At 38.2% G+C, this 20,981-nt stretch overlaps 2 protein-coding genes across 2 annotated transcripts; one reads left to right on the forward strand and one right to left on the reverse strand.

Annotated features, from left to right (window-relative positions):
* Positions 1 to 1,959: 1,959 nt before the first annotated feature.
* Positions 1,960 to 19,035, reverse strand: LOC135473307 (kelch-like protein 8). The gene is made up of 8 exons (XM_064753154.1): positions 19,024 to 19,035; positions 9,720 to 10,884; positions 8,761 to 8,904; positions 7,822 to 7,933; positions 5,540 to 5,708; positions 4,986 to 5,145; positions 3,723 to 3,924; positions 1,960 to 2,077 (listed from the first exon to the last, which is right to left on the reverse strand). Exons 2-8 carry the CDS (start codon positions 10,759 to 10,761, stop codon positions 1,960 to 1,962), a joined length of 1,947 nt encoding a protein of 648 aa, XP_064609224.1. The 5' UTR covers positions 10,762 to 10,884; positions 19,024 to 19,035.
* LOC135472816 (uncharacterized) lies at positions 13,069 to 16,529 on the forward strand. The gene is made up of 2 exons (XM_064752499.1): positions 13,069 to 13,482; positions 13,691 to 16,529. Exons 1-2 carry the CDS (start codon positions 13,224 to 13,226, stop codon positions 15,157 to 15,159), a joined length of 1,728 nt encoding a protein of 575 aa, XP_064608569.1. The 5' UTR covers positions 13,069 to 13,223; the 3' UTR covers positions 15,160 to 16,529.
* Positions 19,036 to 20,981: the final 1,946 nt, after the last annotated feature.

The following is a 20,981-nucleotide window of genomic DNA, read 5'->3' on the forward strand; positions in this document are numbered from 1 at the left end:
CACTGCACCATTTCTTTAGACAGTGCATTTCTGACATGTTTTTGTTCCACAATCTAAGAGTGGGATTTTGAGTTTGGAGTTTTGTGTAGGTACAGTGTATAAGGCTTAAACTGCAGGCTGATTTACCGGTCTAATTCATTATGGCAAAATTCCAGAATTTATTTATTTGATTGGTGTTTTACGCCATACTCCAGAACATTCCACTTACACGACGGTGGTCAGCATTTTGGTTGGAGGAAACTGGGCAGAGCCTGGGGGAAACCCATGACTATCCACAGGTTACTGCTAGACCTTCCAATGCAGGACTTGAGAGGACGCCAGCATGAGCTAGACTTGTACACTGGTGGGAGGCTCTTGGGTCATTGTGCCATGCTGGCGTGCTAACCCCCCTCAGCCACGGAGGCCTCTGCAAACTTTCAGAACATTGGCCATGTATTAGTACGGGCAAGGCAGTAGTGGTGACTTGAAAACGAAATAAAATGTTTTCATTCAGTTACCATAACATTTTAATACCAGTACTTACCCTGAAACATATCAAAGTTCCCCACTGTTTTAGCATAAAGCACCTTCACACAGCTTTTGTATGAACACACAACAGTTTTAACATCCATACAGGGCAAAGCATACATGTAGCTTACCTGTACATTTGTTAACATATAAAACCCTAGCATTATGTAATATATGTTTGCATAGAATAACAGAATATATTAAAACAATGTATCAAAACAGTCCAGAACTAACTACAGATAATACGGATAGTATAACAGTTAAAATAACACGTGTCTTACAAGAAGAATAAACACCTTCACGTGACCTGCTTCCAGCTCACACAAGACCTTGTTGACAAGGTCTAATTTATCAAATACTATATGCTGAGGACATTTTATATCCTGTTGTTGCAAAAAAGCATGCTGAGGTGTTGTAGTTGTACAGAGAACAGAATACAAATAGTCCTTTTGTGAATGATAATGAAGACAGCTCCCCCAACACGTGTTTAAATCAAATAATCATCTCAAATAGATAGGTTAAACATATGTGACGAGAACAGATAAGCTTTTCTTTTTACACCCTGTCAAATGAGGCTCTTTCAAGTTCACTGTTGCCATCATCACAACCAAGTTTGTTTACACAGGAAGCATTCGTTTGTCAGGCACAAACCTTATCTTGTATCACTGACTCCTATGAAGAGGCCCCTTAGTCGGGAGGCACGCTTTAAGGCCGTTATTCTACATCAAACAAATACCTGCATTTATTCGGAGTGCAACTATGCATACCTGGATAAACATGCTGGCAAGTATAAATCAAATTTCATTGAACAACGGAACAGACTCCATGTACAAAACATAGAAAATGAACAGTTTAACAGATTCCAGATAAAAACAGGCTCAACCAACATCAGAATTGTGACTCCATGCACAAGACTTGATAAAATGTTTTGGTTTGTTGGCTCACTCAAGGCAGTACTGTTTTCCCATATAATATTTATGAAAGTAAACAATTCTTAACAGGAGGTCAAAATTACTCTGAAATTGATAACTTCATATCCGATTCAACATTCTGACAAGATTTATTCTTCCACATCAGGACGGCGATGATGGCCAAATATATCTGTGGAAATACCAAGATCTCAAGTTCATTTTTAACTTTGGCCTTGTATTATAAAATTTTGGTAAGCAATTCTTGTAGCACTAGTAGATTTAGTGCCACTAGAAACAGTTTCACAGGTTACTACCATCCTTCTGTCTCAAGACCAAAATTTATAACTGGCCAGGTGTGGTCATATGTATCTATATGTGAGAGATACATCAGCCCTGCAGCCTTCCCTTCATTACTGACAGCACTTCAGAACTGACAGGTGAGGTCACATATACAGATCTACAAAGCTTAATTTCCAGCCTCCCCCTCCTCCACCCACCGAGCCAGTTATTAAAAGTCCTATAAATGAGAGTACAGGTGATGTCATACACAGCTCACTGCCCCTCGCCTGGCTGCCTGATGGACGACCTTGACAGGTGAGTCACAATACACCACCCCCGCCCCTGCTCGCCACTCTGGAATGGACATCACGGTTGTCCAGCTGAAATATAAAGCACGTATACACAAAGTGATGCAGCATGTTATTTAAATACTGTTGTGCCGTTTTACGCCACACTTAGGAATTTTCGCTTTATGCACTATAAGGTAAAAGATGTTGGTAAGTTACACCATACCATAGTGGCAGAAGACAAGTGGTCTTCAATGAACATCAGATTGTGTAAATGAACACTCAAGTGTAGCTTATTATCGCCAAGGCCACACAAAAAATGAGAGCGAGAGAACACACAAATTCTCTGGCCATGGTGGGGTTTGAACCTGGTCCTATTCAACCACTGGACCATGGCTTGCTTCCCAGATCCAATTATGACAGTGTAATAATCTGTTAGTAGTAGACTGTTCTCAATGCTACCATACTTATAGTGCTTCGTCACCATAACAGGATGACAAAGGTACTAGCCATACACAACAAAAATTAGACAATGACGCTAAATATTTATTTGGATATTACAGTTACACAAAACCCTAATTCCTCAAAATTTCTGCATATGAAAGAGCAACTTTAAGCGCAATTTATGCACATTTCTTAAACTACAATGGTTGGGTTGGCCAATTTCAGGTCTTCATGAAAATTATAATTTTATCAGTCTACACAGAATCATGCCCTCAGGAGATGCTTAAATAAAACACCTTGCAAACATGCGAAAAGGTTGAAGAATTACAGTACTCATTTTGTGTATGTCTTAAAAGGGAAGCCAGGGATGGCATTTATCAAGCAACTTAAGAGTTAAGTCATAACCTGCAAGGGGTTGGTACATTGTTTTGCAGTAAAGAATCGGTGTACAAATTTTCTAGCACAAAATATTTGTAGCTGTGTTTGATTTGTAGACTTGAGTCTTGAGAGAATTGATCAATATCGACCCAGAGCTTCTTCGAGATCACTCAGTCTCTGAGAACTGGAACCAGTGGTGATCCCTAGTCTCACCTTAGATTTAAGAGCTCGCCTGTAGGAGACACATGAAATTCAACCTTAGTTGAAGTTGTGAATTTGGTAATTAATGGTAATTAATATGCCCACAGAACATCAGCGATGGAACAAACCCCCTTGTGTCACCCCTAACATTTTCTTTCTAATACACAATACACTAAGTCAGGAATTCAGTAATCTGCAGCATTTAATATGGACACAAAGAATCACATCGCATGTGCTCTACATGTCTGCAAACCCTGAGCTCAATACCTGCAGTACTTTTGAAGATACCACCCCTAAGATTTTGTCCAACACTGCTTTCCCTGTTATTGGTGCTGACGCTCAGGTTATGACATAAGCTACAAGCAAGCTAAAAATGATTACTGTAATTCTTCAACCTTTTCGCATGTTTGCAAGGTGTTTATTCAAGCATATTCTGAAAGCATTATTGTGTGTAGACTGATGAAATTACACTTTTTGTGAAGCACTGAAACTATCCAATCCAACTAATGAAGTTTTGACTCCAAAATCAAATTAAAACCATGCATAAATATCTCTGAAAGTTGATCTTTCATTTGTGGAATAGTTCAGGAATTTCACACAAAATGTACGCACCTTCACTTGGTTAAAAGCAACAGAAAATGCACACTAAAGTAACTCAGTAAACCTTGGCCACTTTTTCTTCAGGATCACACTACATGTATATTAATAAACATACCGATCTGCCAGCGGGTCATAAGCCTCCACTGAGTTGAGATAATTCTTGCCATTGTGACCCCCTACAGCATATAGCAAACCTCCAAGGGAGGCAACTCCGACACCACCTCGACTACAGGACATCCTGGCCACAAATGTCCAGCTGTTGGTTTTTGGGTCGTACCTCTCCACTGTGTCTAGAGGAGAGTTGTCAAAGAAGCCACCTGGAGACAAACAAATGAATTCAATTGAAATTTGGAAGACTTTTGATGCAGGTACCTGTTTTTGAACATTTGCCATTCATCAGACATTGATGTACACTTTGCCCACATTATTGCTATTTCCTCAATATCCGTGTGCATAAAAACACACTGCAATTCATGAAATTAATCTACAATGCCTGTGTTGAGCTACATAGATGATTAATATAGTAGTACCTGGCAGATGAGGTCACACACACACACAGATCTGATGCACATAGATGAAATTTATTATTTGCTGACGTTTGAACACCACACTCAAAAATGCCCGCCCCTGAGTACATGAATATGACAGCGATCAGATTGTCCAAAACAGAATGCTCTTCACCTGGTACATGTACTGAAAAACATTTACTTCACATTGTACATGAATTTATTTATTTGATTTGTGTTTTTCGCCGTACTCAAGAATATATCACTGTTACAGTGGCAGCCAGCGTATAACTCACAGCAACTGCATTGGTGAGAGGCTCCCATTGAAACACGCCGGCGTGCTAACCTGCTCGGCCATGAAGGCCACTATTTCAAAAATCTACATCATATTTAACTTATATTACAGCAGATTGGTTTATCAGTGGAGTGAACTCTGCAGATTCTGAAAAAAAATACGCAGCACCTATTAAAGTATTATACACTCAATAATTGATTTGAACTTGTGACGTCTTGGACTGGTGGTCTGAACTGAGAGTCTGGAGCCACTTTCACAAAACTCTATAAACTATAGGCCTCATAAATTTTTCATAAATGATGTTGGCTATAGGTCATAGTGCCATACGGCAAGCTCATTTCTTAACAAAATTATGAATTACTGATTTACAAAGTTGTGTGAAAGTGGCTTCAGACCTGATACACTGAGACAGGTTCCTCCAGAACACAGCACGTCAAGACTTTTGCTTTGGACAGTATCATTTGTCATCATTCATGACGGGAATGAAATTAAGCCGTGTAAACAAGTACAATTATGAACACACACCATGAAATCATACAACCTGGAAGAGGAGTAACAGCAGGAAAATAATACACACCCACAACATAAAGGCAGCCGTTAAGCACTGCGGCCCCTGCTCCTGCCCTGCGATTAGCCATACTGCTGATGACAGACCACTTGTTGAGAAAAGGGTCGTAAGACTCGCATGAGTCCAGCGAGGTTGTCCCGTCATTTCCGCCCACTGCGTACAGGTGACCCTAAAATATACATGGACAGTGTTAGACCTAGGGTCCTGACAGGGTTCATTAAAGTAGACCCAGGTATAAAATCAAAATAAATGCCTTACCAATGCATATGTATAATGGACAATGGACAGAAAAAATACACTACAATTGTATTTTTTGTTTACGTTTGTAGTTAATCTAGTTAATTAATTTTCTAGATAACTGTCTGGTGGATTCACTTTGTGATAATTTACTATGATAAAAAATCCCACAATAAGTTTTCTCACAATGTTTACACTCAATGTGCAACTCAAAACGATACAAAATTTTTAACAAAGAGCATTTGTTTCCAAATTTTACACCAGTAACAGGACATGACAAACAACCACTCTGATAGGCTTCTTGCATTTTAAACTCCAGGACATACCTTTAGAGCTGCCACCCCGACGCCCCCTCGTGGGATGTTCATGTTAGACACAAAGGTCCATGTGTCAGACCGGGGGTCATACCTCTCCACCACACTGTAACAGGTATTGTCATCCAGGCCTCCCACAGCGTAGATAGGCCCACCCAGACAGGCCAGGGCGATGCCACGCCTGACAACAGGAAACAGATATAAGGTCTGGGGGCGATTTAAAACAGAATTTAAAACCTTATGCTTAGTTTTTGGTAATGAAACTAGAAATTTTGACGCAGCTGTCTTATGATAACATTGAAATGGTGGTCAAAATTTTCTTTCAAAGGGCCTAACACACAAGCCCTAAAGTAGTATTTCACATTTTGACTTAAGTGAAACAACCACTACTATCAGCATGTATGTTTTATCTTAAGTCAAACTTATGGAATCGGCCTCTGGTCTCAGGTGATTTTATGAAGTCTGTGTGAGTTACATGTACAACCAGTGGCACTTAAAATAAAACTATTATTTTTTTGTAACTATCCTTGAATATCAATATTCCATTAACCATGGAGTGTTAACCTTGGTAACATCATTTATGATAATGGTTATGAAAAACTTAAGCTTTCAAACTTTTGGAATGTGGACCAATCTCCTTAGCATGTATATAATAATGCAGTAGTTGCTAGCATCAGCCAACCAGCCATGTCAGATAGTCAGACAAAACTGCCACCATTCAACAGGCAGTCAGTGAAATGTAAATGTTGCCCAATCAGCAAGTCACTCATATTTAAAATTTGACAGCAGAGGCCTTCAATGAAGGACCAGGCCTCTCCAGCCAGAGCACATATATATCTACATGTATACATAGCTAACACCAAACAACCAAATTCAGCGTCCAGTGCTATAAAGTCAAGTTTCTTATTTGCTTGTGGTTTCATGCCACATTCACAAATTTTTTCCCTGATCTTATGGATTGAGGGGAAATTGTTTTGTGAGTGAAGAAAAACACCTAGCATTAAGATTACAACTTTGATTTACAGAGAAAACACGGGCTTTGGAGTGGTACATCATGACCAAGCATCATGTGCATATACTGTAACTTGTTAGGCATTGACAAGAGAAGCAAAAATCATTACATTTATAAATTAGAGGTGACTTATCTTGGGTGTTTTGGGTGCATACTCTACATACCTCTACTCCTCGCTAACACCACAGCGTAGAGCTATACAATGTTTTATTTGATTTTCTTGGAGTAGTGCCGGAATTCTGCTACTTCGCACTTCAGGCACTTATACACACTACAATTTCAGCGAACTCTATTTATTCCAAAGCAGCCTACTCGTCATTTTCAGAAATGACATCATCGGTGAAATTATCCTTTTTTTTCATATTTATCCTCCAAGAAGAAAGCCGAGAAGCTTGTTTATGCTTTTATATGTAAGGACACATCCTAAATTGTGTGTTAAGAAATAAAAAACAAACATTTATGAGTATAAAATACACAAGGCTACCTCAATTAATGCACTTTTGATGCTTTCACATGAAACTAATTTCCCATTTCTTACATTCTGAAAAAAATCTGAAATTAGTTCTCAGTGTAACATGAGATGTGTACATGTATGTGGATGCACGTGACAATGTATGTACATGTATATGAATGCAAGTGACAATGTATGTAAATGTATGTGAATGCACTTGACAATGTATGTAAATGTATGTGAATGCACATGACAATCTATGTACATGTATGTGAATGCACATGACAATGTATGTACATGTATGTGAATGCATGTGACAATGTATGTACATGTATGTGAATGCATGTGACAATGTATGTACATGTATGTGAATGCATGTGACAATGTATGTACATGTATGTGAATGCACATGACAATGTATGTACATGTATGTGAATGCATGTGACAATGTATGTACATGTATGTGAATGCATGTGACAATGTATGTACATGTATGTGAATGCACTTGACAATGTATGTACATGTATGTGAATGCACATGACAATGTATGTACATGTATGTGAATGCATGTGACAATCTATGGACATGTATGTGAATGCACGTGACAATCTATGTACATGTAGGTGGATGCACATGACCAATGTATGTACATGTACATTGTATGTGGATTCATGTGGCAATGTATGTACATGTAGGTGGATGCACATGACCAATGTATGTATATGTACATTGTATGTGGATTCATGTGGCAATGTATGTACATGTATCAGAATGCACGTGACAATGTATGTGCATGTATGTGGATGCAGGTGACAATGTATGTACATGTACCTGGCGGTTGCCATGGAGGTGAGCTCCGTCCATCTGTTGATCTCTGGGTCAAATATCTCCGCACTACACAGGTGATCCTTCCCATCATGCCCTCCTACAGCGTACACGCAGCCTACAACATCAACATAAGACACTGATCAACATGATGATGAGATAATAGACTTAGGTGATTGGCAGAGTCCCTCCCTGAGATGTTATTATAAAATCATACACCCGTACCTGTGATTGATGTGTATTTGCTTCAGCGATAAAATTTGAATATATACCTTTCCTTACTTCACATGTAATTGGTGTTTTGCTATACACAGGAAAATTTAACTTATATGGCAGCTTTTATGTGTCAAGCAACATGACTAACCTCCTGCCTTCAAGGATACAGGGGGAATGTTTGGTTTTTATTCCTTAATACAGAGTATATGAGGTGGCTTAACATATGAAATTACCAAAAAAAGGTTTTCAGCATTCTTTTTGGGGTGTAAAACTGGTTTTAAACCATGAATTTCGTAAGGCCTTAGTGGTTAGTCCAGAAATTAAGTAGCCTGCTGCAGTGATCTTAATGGCGATAGCTGTCGAAATAAACTTTGTCACGGAGAAAGCCCGAATTGAGGGAGCTAAGATGGTCCACCATTCCCAGTATCTTCATCATTTCTGAACATCTTTGACAGAACAGACAGGTTATTAAGAAATATAAAATATGCATAAAAAATGAAACTTTTTTTTTCTCACTGTTTTTGGCATATCTTTCTTTGTTGCCTCATTGGTCACTAACCAGTAACTTTCAGGAGAGCAGATAAATAGACTGCAATAATACAAGGCCACATACATGTTTTGAAGCTTTTTGAAGAGGGTCAATAATATAATATGTATACCTGCGAGAACTAATTCTATAATAATTTTTGAAGTCTACAAGAGAATAAATCGCATCACTTTATACTGCACCTCCTGCTGAACATACACCGACATGTCTTCTTCGTGCAATCATGTCTGAGACTTTAAACCAGCAGTCTTTTCTGACATCATAGCACTCTGTACTCCTGAAAGGATCTCCTGACACACCTCTGCCCCCCACACAAAACAGCACACCTGAGGGTAGATAATCACATGGGACCAACATAAAGTCTCAACAAGATTGTATGTATGTCATCTGTCCCCAAATGTTTGCCAATTGTTCCCATTACAGCAGAGCAGAAATGGACATAATGAGCTTTTTAAAATGAGCTTTTGTTCTATGTGTCAAAAATTAATGAAGAGTACTTTAGACTCTATTATATAACATACATGTACATTCTGTTACGGAGCATCTATAAATACTGGCAGTTATTATATTACAACATTGGAAGGTCTGTTAGCAACCTGTGGATGGTCGTGGGTTTCCCACAGGCTCTGCCCAGTTTCCTCCCATCATAATGCTGGCCCACGTCGTATAAGTGAAATATTCTTGACAACGGCGTAAAACACTAATCAAATAAATAAATATTACATTACAAACGTCTTTATGTCTCAGAGAGAGAGTGAGCATACGTGCAGGCGTAGCATATCCACCAGATATTTGGACATAAATGTTTACAGTCACTGTATATGATATGTATGCTTTCAACCCATGCAGAACATTTTCCCCAGAATGCTGGCTATGTTTCAAAATTTTGTGTTCATTAGAGTCCAGCATATGTGAATGTCTTTAAAGCTTCTCTGAAACCTGTATAGGCTTTAAGACCAGAAAAAAAATGATTGCTTTGACCTAATGTCAATGTAGTCTCCTGGTAGTCAGGGTTTTCTAAAGACAATGATGAAAGAGGGCAAAGGATATGGGTGAGAACATCTACATGTAGATTATTATCATTATTATCATTATACTTGTACATATATCATTCTCTTCAAAATATTATATGTATACGAACCTGCATAACTCTTCCTGGGCCGTGCACGTTCAGTAACTTTGACATCAGGGACTAGGCTGACCAATGACATTTGATAATACTTGGCCTCGTCCAGGAAATCTCGGCACTCAAGGTTCTTCCTGATCAAGTCCTCACTCTCCACATGTTCCATGAGGTATGTGGGTGACAGGAGGGGCAGTTTGACCTTGGCCATCAGCTGGGGCAGAAACGCCTTTCTGAAGGTGATGTCGTGCCTCACCCATTTTATCACAGCCTCGTAAACCTGAGCCTCGTTGTCAACATTGAGCTCTGTTTGACGAAGCAATAACTCCAGAGTTCCTGGAGACAAGTTCACGAACTCATCGCTGTCCACCACGTGCACGAAATTTTCACATATAAATTCGTCCACAAGTTTCATCAGCACAGAGCGACCATGTTGCTCAGCGAAGTTCTTCACAGCAATGCAGTTTGAGGGATGGAGATGCCTTTTCATAAACTTACAGCACGCCTCAGCCACAGGTTCCACCTGCAGTATTGAAGCTGCGTAAAGAAGCGGTTGAACATTCTCCACTGTGATTTTCAGTTTCGCCAGATATGCATACCTAATGAGGAGTTCTAAAGAGCTTGCATCCACATTGTTGTCCTGAATGGTCACTACATTTTGCTTACTCTCTGTCATGGGGGAATTGAACATAGCCCTGAAGTACTGGCTGACACAAGCCAAGACGACCCGGTGACAGCGGAATGACCTCTCACCTGCCTTTACCTCAACATCACACAGCTGGCCGGACTCGTAAAACTGATACAATGTCTTGAAAGAGTCTTGCCACAAGCTGGGAGAACAGAACTCGAATTTGGAACTGTCCTGAACGCTGTATTCTTCCATCTTGGATATGCTTGGGCTTGGAGGCACTTTGATATAGGACGGAATGTAGCGTGGAAGATTGGCAGGTTTCTGAGGTTTAAGGGTGAGCTTACTAGGCACGGGTGGGATGGGGGGTGAGGCGGTGGGTGGCAGGCTGTCTCTGCGGCAGGGTGGAAGTGGGATGTGGGGCAGGCTCATGGCTGGAGGCAGAATGAACCTACAGGCAGCTGAGTGGATGGATGTGAACAGGCCACCTCAGCTCCTGCTGGACATGGATGGCTGTAGACCCACAATCACATCAAGGTTTTCTCCTCCCCACACCTAAAGAAAATGATATTTACATATTTATTTATTTGATTGATGTTTTACGCTGTACTCAAGAATATTTCACTTATATGAGGGCGGCCAGCATTATGGTGGGAGGAAAATGGGCAAGGCCTGGGGGAAATATTTACGTATATTCACATAGAAATTCACATTTATTTACATCCGACGCTGTATCATGCATTCATATCCCGTGCAGATGTGGGAGGTGGGACATAGTGGAGGGTCTGGCTTAATAATGTCCTTGACTACAAATTATATTTTCACAAAAACTGCTGGACATTACAAAATGTTACACGAAGAATTTATTTGCAAATATTTATCCAACTGCTGATTGATTGTCAGGCTGACTGATGTTCAACACCATACTCAAGAATTTTTCACTTACAGAATGGTATCAGTTTTATGTGTGGAGGATACAAGAGTGTCCGGGAAAAACCACCAAGTTACATGGCATAGACCGCAGAATTATGGGTGATGTGGGAAACCACTGCATCATGTCAGGCGTCTCACAACCCTGCTAACTGTAAATCTTCAATTTTTTCAATCACTAATTAAAGCACTTTTTTCAGTGGAACTGATGCATACAATTATTATGAAAACTACACTAAAAGTGATTTGTTTGTGTCACTAAAGATGCAAGCTGCATAACACTGTGCACATTATTTCTCTACACTCCATAGTTCTGTCAGAATGTTTCAAAATATTTGTCACAGTGGTGGTTGAAACGGCTGAAGAATAGGGGTATATATATATATATATATATATATATATATATATATATATATATATATATATATATATATATGTATATACCGACTGCCAAGCCAATTCAAGTCCAATGACATGAAGACAGAAAACTGACAAACCAAGGTAACTATGTAAAATTCAAAAAAGACTAACTTAAAAAAGAGTTAAACATATAAGCAATGCATGTCAGATACGTTTACATGTAACTAAAACATGTTTTTATATAAGGCTAATTTGCATAGGTTTTAAATGAAGCCTAGAGGCTTCTAAAACTTTTTTTGCAGAAAAAAAAGTAATTTCTACAGCTTACAAGTTCTGTGTCAACAAAAATTATCACAGAAATCTTGGAATTTAATGTTGTATTCAGAAATTTTTCACTTATACATGTACTTTAATGGCAGGAGTCAACTTAAGAAAACCAGATAGATTGTACTGTATCATTGGGCTACCACTGTACCAGTTAACACCACTGTCATGCAGTTTTTAAACATACATGTACATGTAGGTGTTTGGTGTTTGGGTGATATGTCATGACTGTTATATCATAATGCATACATAGCTGACATACATAAAGATGTGCCTCATAAACTGTATCAAAGTGTAAACAGACAGTCACAGGGTGAGTACAATTTCAACTATGACAAACACATATATAAATATGCAAAACATGAAAATATGCCACAAGATTAGAAAAAACTAATTAAAAGTCAGGCAAAACTTAACAGATGCTAATTGGTAATATTACCATTAACGTATTAAATGTTGAACTACAATATTTTGACCTAAAATTTCATCCCAATTTAAATAACACATTTTACCTGATTCAGAGAGTTCTATTGATTTCAGAAAAGTGTTTTAAGCTTGTTTGGATAAATACATATATCTATAGGAGGGTAAGATGATATCATACCACAAAAATATAAGTTTTACTACCAAAAGATATTTTATTATGTTTATTTGACTCTAAAATGCACTTCTTTAAGAAACGTTTTTGGGTACACATGGTACTTTCTTATCCAGAACACATGTACTTGCAATTCGCGACTTTCCAGTTCAGCGCCTCCTAGCGGATGGTCGTACACGGACGACTGTCATGGCCGCGTATGGGGTCATCGGGCCGTCTCTAAGTTTTTTCTGTTATCAGGCGCCAGTTTCATTCCAAAGCCGCCAGAAAATCAAGGTAAAGTGAATTAACAGGACAAACTGTTTATAATGATTCACTGAATGGTTGTGAGAAGGGTATAGGACTTAAAATAGTACTGTTTACACAAAATACAACCAGCTAGCTTAGCCTCAACAACAACAACACAATTTACAATGTTCTAACCTTCGCAGTACTTTGGCGTTTGTAAGATGGAAAGTCTCTCCCGAGAACTGCTTTGTAGTGTAATACGCCCTACTTTAATCCCGTAGAGACTTGTTTATGTATGCACATGTTGTAAGCTTTTAAAACATAATAGGCCTATCAGCTGTAATTTAGTTTATGGATAGGTAGACTTATTCATTTAAATGTGAATGAATACATGTATGATTATATTCATTTTTCAATGATATTCTAATTTTGTTTAAACAGTTCGCCTAGAGCCATGAATTGCAAGAGAAAGAAACAAACTGTGGCTGAAGATATCAGTGATGCAAAAACCAGAAAGGAGGACACTCGCCTTTATTGTTTATGTAAACAATTAGATGATCCTGATAGAACAATGATCCAGTGTGATTTTTGTGACGAATGGTTCCATCCTGCCTGTGTTGATCTGGAAGAGGGTGAAGTTAATGATGTTGGAAGATGGTACTGCCCACCATGTACAGATGTTATGGCACAAAATCCATCACTGTCGCGTAAACGTATAGAAAACGGGGTCATTTTACTTCTACTTACTTTTGGGCACATTAATATTATATTGACTGTTTATTGTAATGACTTAATTGATCTGACAGTGTTAATATGTTAGGCTATTTTCAGTCAGCTGTTACAATCATATTTGTAAAGTAACACGTCAGGACAGAAAAAGTTAACCCAGTCATGTGGTAATTTGTCAAAACTGCGTTTCAGGTTTTCTTGGGTTTCAAGGGAGAGTAGCACCGAAAGAGGGATGGGGAGAAGAATTTTTGTTGGAGGACATCGATGAGTCTGTCATTCAAGTAGAAACCAAAAGACATCGTGTTGAAGGCTGGAACCTGTTTCGAGAAGGTCGTGTTACTGGACTGAGCAGCAATAAAAATGGAAATTATGTATATTTCCGTAGTCAGTGTCAGGCATCCATGAGACAGCTGTCCTATAATGTGTTTATCTGTTTCAAGGGCAGTCGAAGGCTTAAGTGGTCAACCTGTTCGTGCCCTGCTGGAATCGATGGCCAGTGTAAGCATCTTGTGGCAACTTTGTATTGTTTGATAGATCTGTACAGACTAGGGATAAACAAAATCCCAGATGCTAAGACATGCACACAAAAACTTCAAATGTGGCATGTCCGAAAACCTGTGACAGACGAACCACTGCTTTTTTCTGGCATAAACTTTGTTAAGCATGACCCAGAGAGACCAGTAAAAGGGGACCTTGGTTGTAGTGTGAAGCAACATAATCCTGTACCTGAGTTTGCAAGCACTGTGACACAGGTAAAAATTCAGAAACTTGTTAACTTATATGATTCCAATTGTATTAAGTTACCAGTCATAGACACCATCAGGACCAATCAATGTATTCCAGTGTTGCCTAAACAGCAAATGGATGGAAGCCTTCATTCTGAACTTTTTGAATTAATGAATGGAACAGAATATAACTTTAGTGTGGATGATTACACAACTAAATTGACTGCATCAGAGAAACAACACTACAGTTCCATTGTGGAAGTAAATATTGAAACATCTAGATGTATTGAAAAGAAAACTCGATTACAGAGTAAGAGTAAGTTTTGGTTTGACCAGCGCCAACATAGAATAACGGCATCCAACTTTGGGACTTTCTGTAGACTAAAATCATGTACTAATCCAATAACTTTCAATAGAAAGCAGAAGTTTTTCACGTGCAGAAGTGTCCGCCATGGTGTAGATTATGAGTCAGCTGCATTTGCCAAGTATAGTGAAGTCCAACCCTGTGAAAGTTGCTCAGCAGGTTTAATAATAAATCCCAAAATACCATATTTAGGTGTTAGTCCTGATAAAATTGTGCTTACCAACAGTGAATTGAAACTTGTAGAAGTTAAGTGCCCTTACAGTGTGTTTCAAAAGAAGGTCAAAATTTGTCAACAAATTAAGGAAAATAATTTCTACTTAAAATATGTTGACGGAGAGGTGAAACTGTCTGAGACTCATGATTATTTTTATCAAATTCAAGGTCAGCTTAATATTACTGGTGTAAATATTTGTGATATGGTGGTGTTTGTGCCTCCAGATGATATTGTTATTGTTTCCATTAAAAAAGACAAACACTTTTTTGAAAACAAAATGCTCCCAAAGCTATCTGATATTTATTTCCATCATTTGTTGCCTAGCTTTGTTGATCGCCTCCAATACACTCATTTGTAGAAATATTAAGCATTTTCAATTGTCATGTCAGAATTACATATTGTGGAGCAATGTTTTTCAAGAATGTCCAGTCATCATTTACTCTATTTACATGCACATGTGTATGACTGGAGAAATATGCCTACATACCAAAGATTCGTTAATCACATTTCCATTTGTTATTTTCCCATGATACTAATAATGAAGCATTTTCAATCAAATTGTAAGAGAGTTTGAAGGAACTTCATCTATTATATAGAGCAAGTGATGATACATGTATATGTCTCCTTTGAGTATGATGAGTTTCCTTAAATAAAAGTAAAGCCAAGTGAAACAAAATTTGTTCGCAGTGTCACATGATATGTAACAATTCCATCCCATGCCAATCCTGAATTGTTGTAATTCACTTCTTGAAGCCAGCCAATGTATTATGAAATAATTTTTTTTTACTTATTATCAACTTACATTTAGTTGATTGATAATGCTGTACTTAAGAATTTTTTACTCATATGAGGGCTCGTGAAGTGTATGGTTGAAGAAAACCATAGTTTATTGGAGTAAACCATCGACCTTCGCCAAGTACCTGATAACCTACTGACTCGAAGCTGCAGTTAAAGCCCTTTGATGTTCGAGCAAACGAGAAGCAATTCTAATCTTTAAAACCAGTTTACTTTAGACAAAGTGCTAACTGATCTAAGTTACTAACCTTTAAATAATGTACCTGTAAAGTTTGACAAATGGCCACACACAAGCCAAACTTTCTCTATCATTGGACACAAAGATATAGGAACAATGTTCCGAATGATCTCAAATTCCTTAACTTTTCTCACTGCTCGTTCTACATGAACTCGCACAGCTGCAACTCCCCTTGAGAATTTTAACTGTTCATCTGTGAACTGCTGTTGTCCATGCAGAAATGGTGGAATAATAAGAGAAGCCCCCCTTCTTTCAACATCTTCGCGAATGTCAAATCCCCGATCAACCATGAGGCTATCACCATCTTCCAGTAAGTCTAGGAGCCCACAGTGACGAATAATCTTTTTGTCAGAACATCTCCCAGCATATAATGGCGAAATAAAAGTAAGTTGACCTACCGGAGAAATTGCAATGAGTCCCTTCGCAGTGTTGTGGTGTTTGTAAGATGAGAAAGTCTCTCTTTGACAGTCAGATGCAGATGGTTGTTCAATGAATAGTTCTGTACAGTCCACAATAGCACGTGTTGTTGAATAATGTTCTCTAAAGCATGCTGGCATGGTCTTTCGCACTTGTTCAGCTTTTGGCCAGATTGGTAATGATCGAAATCTATCTGCTAAAAAAATAATCCATGTGTTGACAATTTTAGATACATGACCCTCAGATATGCTATACAGATCACCAATTAACCTTTCTTGTAGTCCTTTACAAAGACGCACTAGTGTTATGAAGAGCTCTTCCATTGGTGAGAGTGATCTAGATGGTCCACGTTTCTTTAATAAGTCATACGGTGTACCAGATGATGTGTTCTCTGTGCCCACATAATATAAAAAATTACATTCTGGCTGAAGAAACTGAAAAAAACATGATAAAGATATATAAGACTGAAATCCTGTATAGTACTTTATGTCACTGTCAGAATTGCAAAATCTGAGCAAAGTAAACTTTTCTTCATAGCGCAGTGTCATCAGATTTAAATTGGTCTGTAAAACAGAGGCTTTATCAGGTGAGACGCTAGGTTCATAATCTTCTAAACTGTCATCCCCACTACTGCTGCTCTCCAAATATCTTCTCAAAGTTGTAGGATATATAGTATACATAGCCCCATCAGTGTATTGGCGGGAATAAGAATGCTCCTCCACAGAAAACTGTTGAAGACCTGTAGCTGCTTTGTTCTCCTTGTTCTCGGATGCTACTGAGGAAATCTGTTTCTTAATCTTTCTCCTAGAATGCTGAGTGGAGGTGCCTTTACACCAATGAAAAACTGTTGGAATGGCATCCTTCACAAGACGACGTCTTATGCCTTGGTGTTTTGGATAACAATCCTCTGTAAAATGTAAAGAGCACACACGAGTGTGTCTGTTTATGGCAAAATCTTTACCAATGTCTCTCCTTATGTTCACAATCCATTTTTTTACCAAATCTTTGTCCGAAGGGAAACTGTGAAATGACAAATGTTTACAGCTCTCAAGTCTAGTGTCACTTGAACACAAAGGCACACAGCAATGATGAGGCATTTTAGATTCTTTCTGGAAGCAAACAGAAGAATAAGTTGTCAGTATAAGTGTAGATCTAGCATCCCTTCGTCTCTTTTATACCATTCTTTATGTACAAGAACATGAATAAGGTTTATTAAGTCCAAAATATTTCAAAAACATTGAATACCAATAGTAAACTATACATTTTAACAGGCCTATATTTAGCTGTGAACCTAAATGAACACCTAGATTGCACATGCATTCAAAACATGCTAAATGGATATATTTTTCTTAGAGCAATTTATGAACTAGTCAGAAATTACTACCTATGTATTTTATGCACTATGCATTACAAAGTAGCCTTAAAATTTAAATTCAAAATTCCCCAACCAAGACTACATTGGTTAATGTAATTCTGAAATCAAGCAACACATTCATGAGATTTACGGAAGCAAACAGCTCCAGATATGTTGGATTGATCATGAGCGACATGTGCCACAGTTCACGCAGACATTAGAATTGTTGTCAATCCTCTGCCCTCTGTAAATGCCTATGAGCTAAAGTTTTCACGGCAATCATGTCTGTTCGTGAAATAATCCCATTTTCCTAGTGTATAGGATTTATTACCTTATCAAGATGGTGGTAGACCCTGAAAGTGTTACTGCCATAGTCCATGTTTGTCAAGGTCAATATAAGATTAAGTTAGATAATGTGTAAGAGCGTGAGGTTCGCCAGGGAAGACGAAATTACTGTAGACAGCGGTAAAAGTCGCTTACTGACAATCCGACACATTTGGGGATGTACTTTCTGTTAGTTTCACAGCTGTGTTGCTCGATCTCAGAGTGTTACATTCTGCATCTAAGAAACATTTACTGAACATGAAAGTGTTGTTGTTGTTTCAACGAGTCCGCTGCATCTACGTTGTCGAAGTATTGTATTTTAACACTAAATATGAGTTTCATGCAAAACACACGTGAGTATATAGATACATGGTTATTTCTAATCCCTCACCTCAATCACGCAGATGTCATGAAAAGAAAAAGACGACAGCTTTTGTGGAAAACAGGCGAAACTGCTACATGACCCCATACGCGGCCATGACATTCCTCCGTCTGCGATTCACCCGCTAGGAGGCGCTGAACTGGAAAGGGGCGAATTGTATCAAGCAACGCATCTGATAGGTTGTGTTACAGCTGTGTTAGTGTGGTAACACAGTGATGCAATAAAAAACCAACTGTTTACCCCCATTTAACAAGAGTAACTTCTCCCCGTCTCTAAGCTGGAGAACTGAACATTCGTCTGTAGTAATCAATGCGCCCCGCCGGGGTTGTATTACTGGCAACCTGATCTCCTTACGCTGATAAGTCAAACAACCTACTTTCAGACCATAGGCTCTATCCAAGGCTAAGCCATGCCGATCTACATACTACAACCCGTTCAAGCCTTTGAACAACTGTAGAAGGAACCTCCACCAGTTGAAAGTCGCAGATACAACAGACTTCTTGTGGTTTTAAACAAGCAGGTTGCATCCCTCGATAACACAGACGTCTCAGTAATGTTGTTGTTGTATTTAAATAAATGCTACTAAATCTGAGCATTTAGCAAACTGTATGACTTTGGTGTAGTCACGCAAAACACGAATAATGTAACTGATAAGAGTTGCAAACCGTCATGCAGTCTGCACGTGAATCTAGTTAACTTTTACTTCGCTTACCTTGAAAAAAACTTTCTTCCGAAACGTCAAAGTTCTCGAAGCCCCGGCCGAAGTTTATTTTCGCCTGCAAGTGTAAACCCGTTAATATTAACATATCCAAATATACCTAAAAGTGGCACTGACCTATTTATATCAAACGTTGTGTGTGGAGTGTTTGGTTAACGAAGCGACGATCATACATGTCATTGCTTATCAGAATCTCCTCATCGCACCAAGATATTACCACTGCTCCATTCATTGTTTCTAAGTAAGTTATACACTAAAAAATCTAGTGCTTAATACGGTTTAAATATCTACTTAACATGTTATGACAAAAGCCTACTTGAAGGCCGCTTCACGTGATAAACTTGTTCTCGTTTATTTATTTATTTGATTGGTGTTTTACGCCGTACTCAAGAATATTTCACTTATACGATGGCAGCCAGCATTATGGTGGGTGGAAACCGGGCAGGGCCAGGGGGAAACCCACGACCATCCGTAGGTTGCTGACTGACCTTCCCACGTACGGCCAGAGAGGAAGACAGCATGATTCAGATTCAGGTCTGAATCGTTTGGTTCAGTAAAAATAAACATATTAAATCTACGATAAACAATTATCAGATTCGAGTAGCAACATTTTAATTCGAGTTGCAGTGAAATCTATCGCATGCATTGGGAAGAGTTTAGGCATGTATGTATACAAGCATAACTGATTGTACAACAGAAATTATAATTTACGGTCTATCGGTGAAAGATTTTGTTTATACAATTTTGCTTTGATTTCAGCCAATAAGATTATAGGCTTGGTTAAAAGAAACTTTTAGGCCTAACTACATGTGTGTCAATTTCCTTATTTATACCGGTAGTAAAAATAAATAATAGGCAAATTTGCGTGCGATCGAGATGTTAACGATCTCTGAATCTGGCATCCATTAAAATATCTGTAGTTAGCATTCAATCGCTATATAAAATACCCATATTTCAACTTATGTCGAAGGTAAATGTATAATTAAGACAATCGATTAGAAATATTTGGTTAAAAATATTTGTAAAATTATTGTTTGAAATTTGGAAGAAAAACTGAAATGCACATTAGAAAAATAAACAAAACGTATACATTGATCAATACCGTACCAAATGTTTGTGCAACTTGATTGTCCTCAAGGTACCCGGATTGTGTGCGGACAGGAGAAGAAACCACAGACAGACATTTATCTGTACTAAGTTTTTTTTTTGTTTTAGATTTTTTCCCACCAAAACAATAACTAACTACAGTTAAGCAATGTGAATTTGACTTATTTAAACTGTTCATTTATTTGATTGTTGGTTGATGCCATGAATATAAAGCACGTAAGATGGCGCTAATAAACCTTTGACAAGATACTGAATAGCATTTGACGTCAGAAAATCTCTTCAGTATATATTCTTGAGTAGCGTCGCACAGATTAAGTTAACCTGAATCGTATTTATATAGTGAATAGAAATTAATTATGTAATTAAAATCATAATGCCAATCACCGTTAGGGCTTGTCCAGTTTAACGGCAAAGAAAATACTAGCATGAAGTACATGTTAGATGAAAGACCATTCGATACTGTCCGGGAATATAGAACCCAGATTCTACGTTTTTTATGTTGGACTTCGTAAATCGAGAGTTTGGCAGAAAGTAGGCCAATCTGTTACGTAAGTTTAGATCGTAAATGTTTTTGATTTTTTATTACCTTACATACTCTAAATATTTGGCAAAGGGACAGGTTTCATAGAATCAAAAGAAGGCCCTTCAGGCGACTTAATCCAAACTCTGTACCTTTACAGAGTAGCAAAATTTTTATCTCTCAACGTGTTTAGGAACATATGATGTATTTTGGTTATTCTTTCCTTGCCTTACTTATAGGTTTTGCATAGATGGAAGAGTGATTTCATGTTTCTATTATAACAACCAAGCAAATCTTACTTTATTTACAGCTTAATTTTTAATGC

The sequence above is a fragment of the Liolophura sinensis genome, chromosome 8, assembly GCF_032854445.1.
Source record: "Liolophura sinensis isolate JHLJ2023 chromosome 8, CUHK_Ljap_v2, whole genome shotgun sequence".
NCBI classification, from domain to species: domain Eukaryota; kingdom Metazoa; phylum Mollusca; class Polyplacophora; order Chitonida; family Chitonidae; genus Liolophura; species Liolophura sinensis.

Bases quoted from the DNA above. Each gene is read 5' to 3' on its own strand.
- LOC135472816 (XM_064752499.1), top strand. From the start codon at position 13,224: ATGAATTGCAAGAGAAAGAAACAAACTGTGGCTGAAGATATCAGTGAT. The intron at 13,483-13,690 runs GTATAGAAAACG...ACTGCGTTTCAG, and splicing joins TCCATCACTGTCGCGTAAAC to GTTTTCTTGGGTTTCAAGGG.
- LOC135473307 (XM_064753154.1), bottom strand. From the start codon at position 10,761: ATGAGCCTGCCCCACATCCCACTTCCACCCTGCCGCAGAGACAGCCTG. The intron at 7,934-8,760 runs GTGCAGTATAAA...TTGATGTTGTAG, and splicing joins CGGTGTATGTTCAGCAGGAG to GCTGCGTGTACGCTGTAGGA. The intron at 3,925-4,985 runs GTGTGTATTATT...GTTTGTCTCCAG, and splicing joins CGGCTGCCTTTATGTTGTGG to GTGGCTTCTTTGACAACTCT.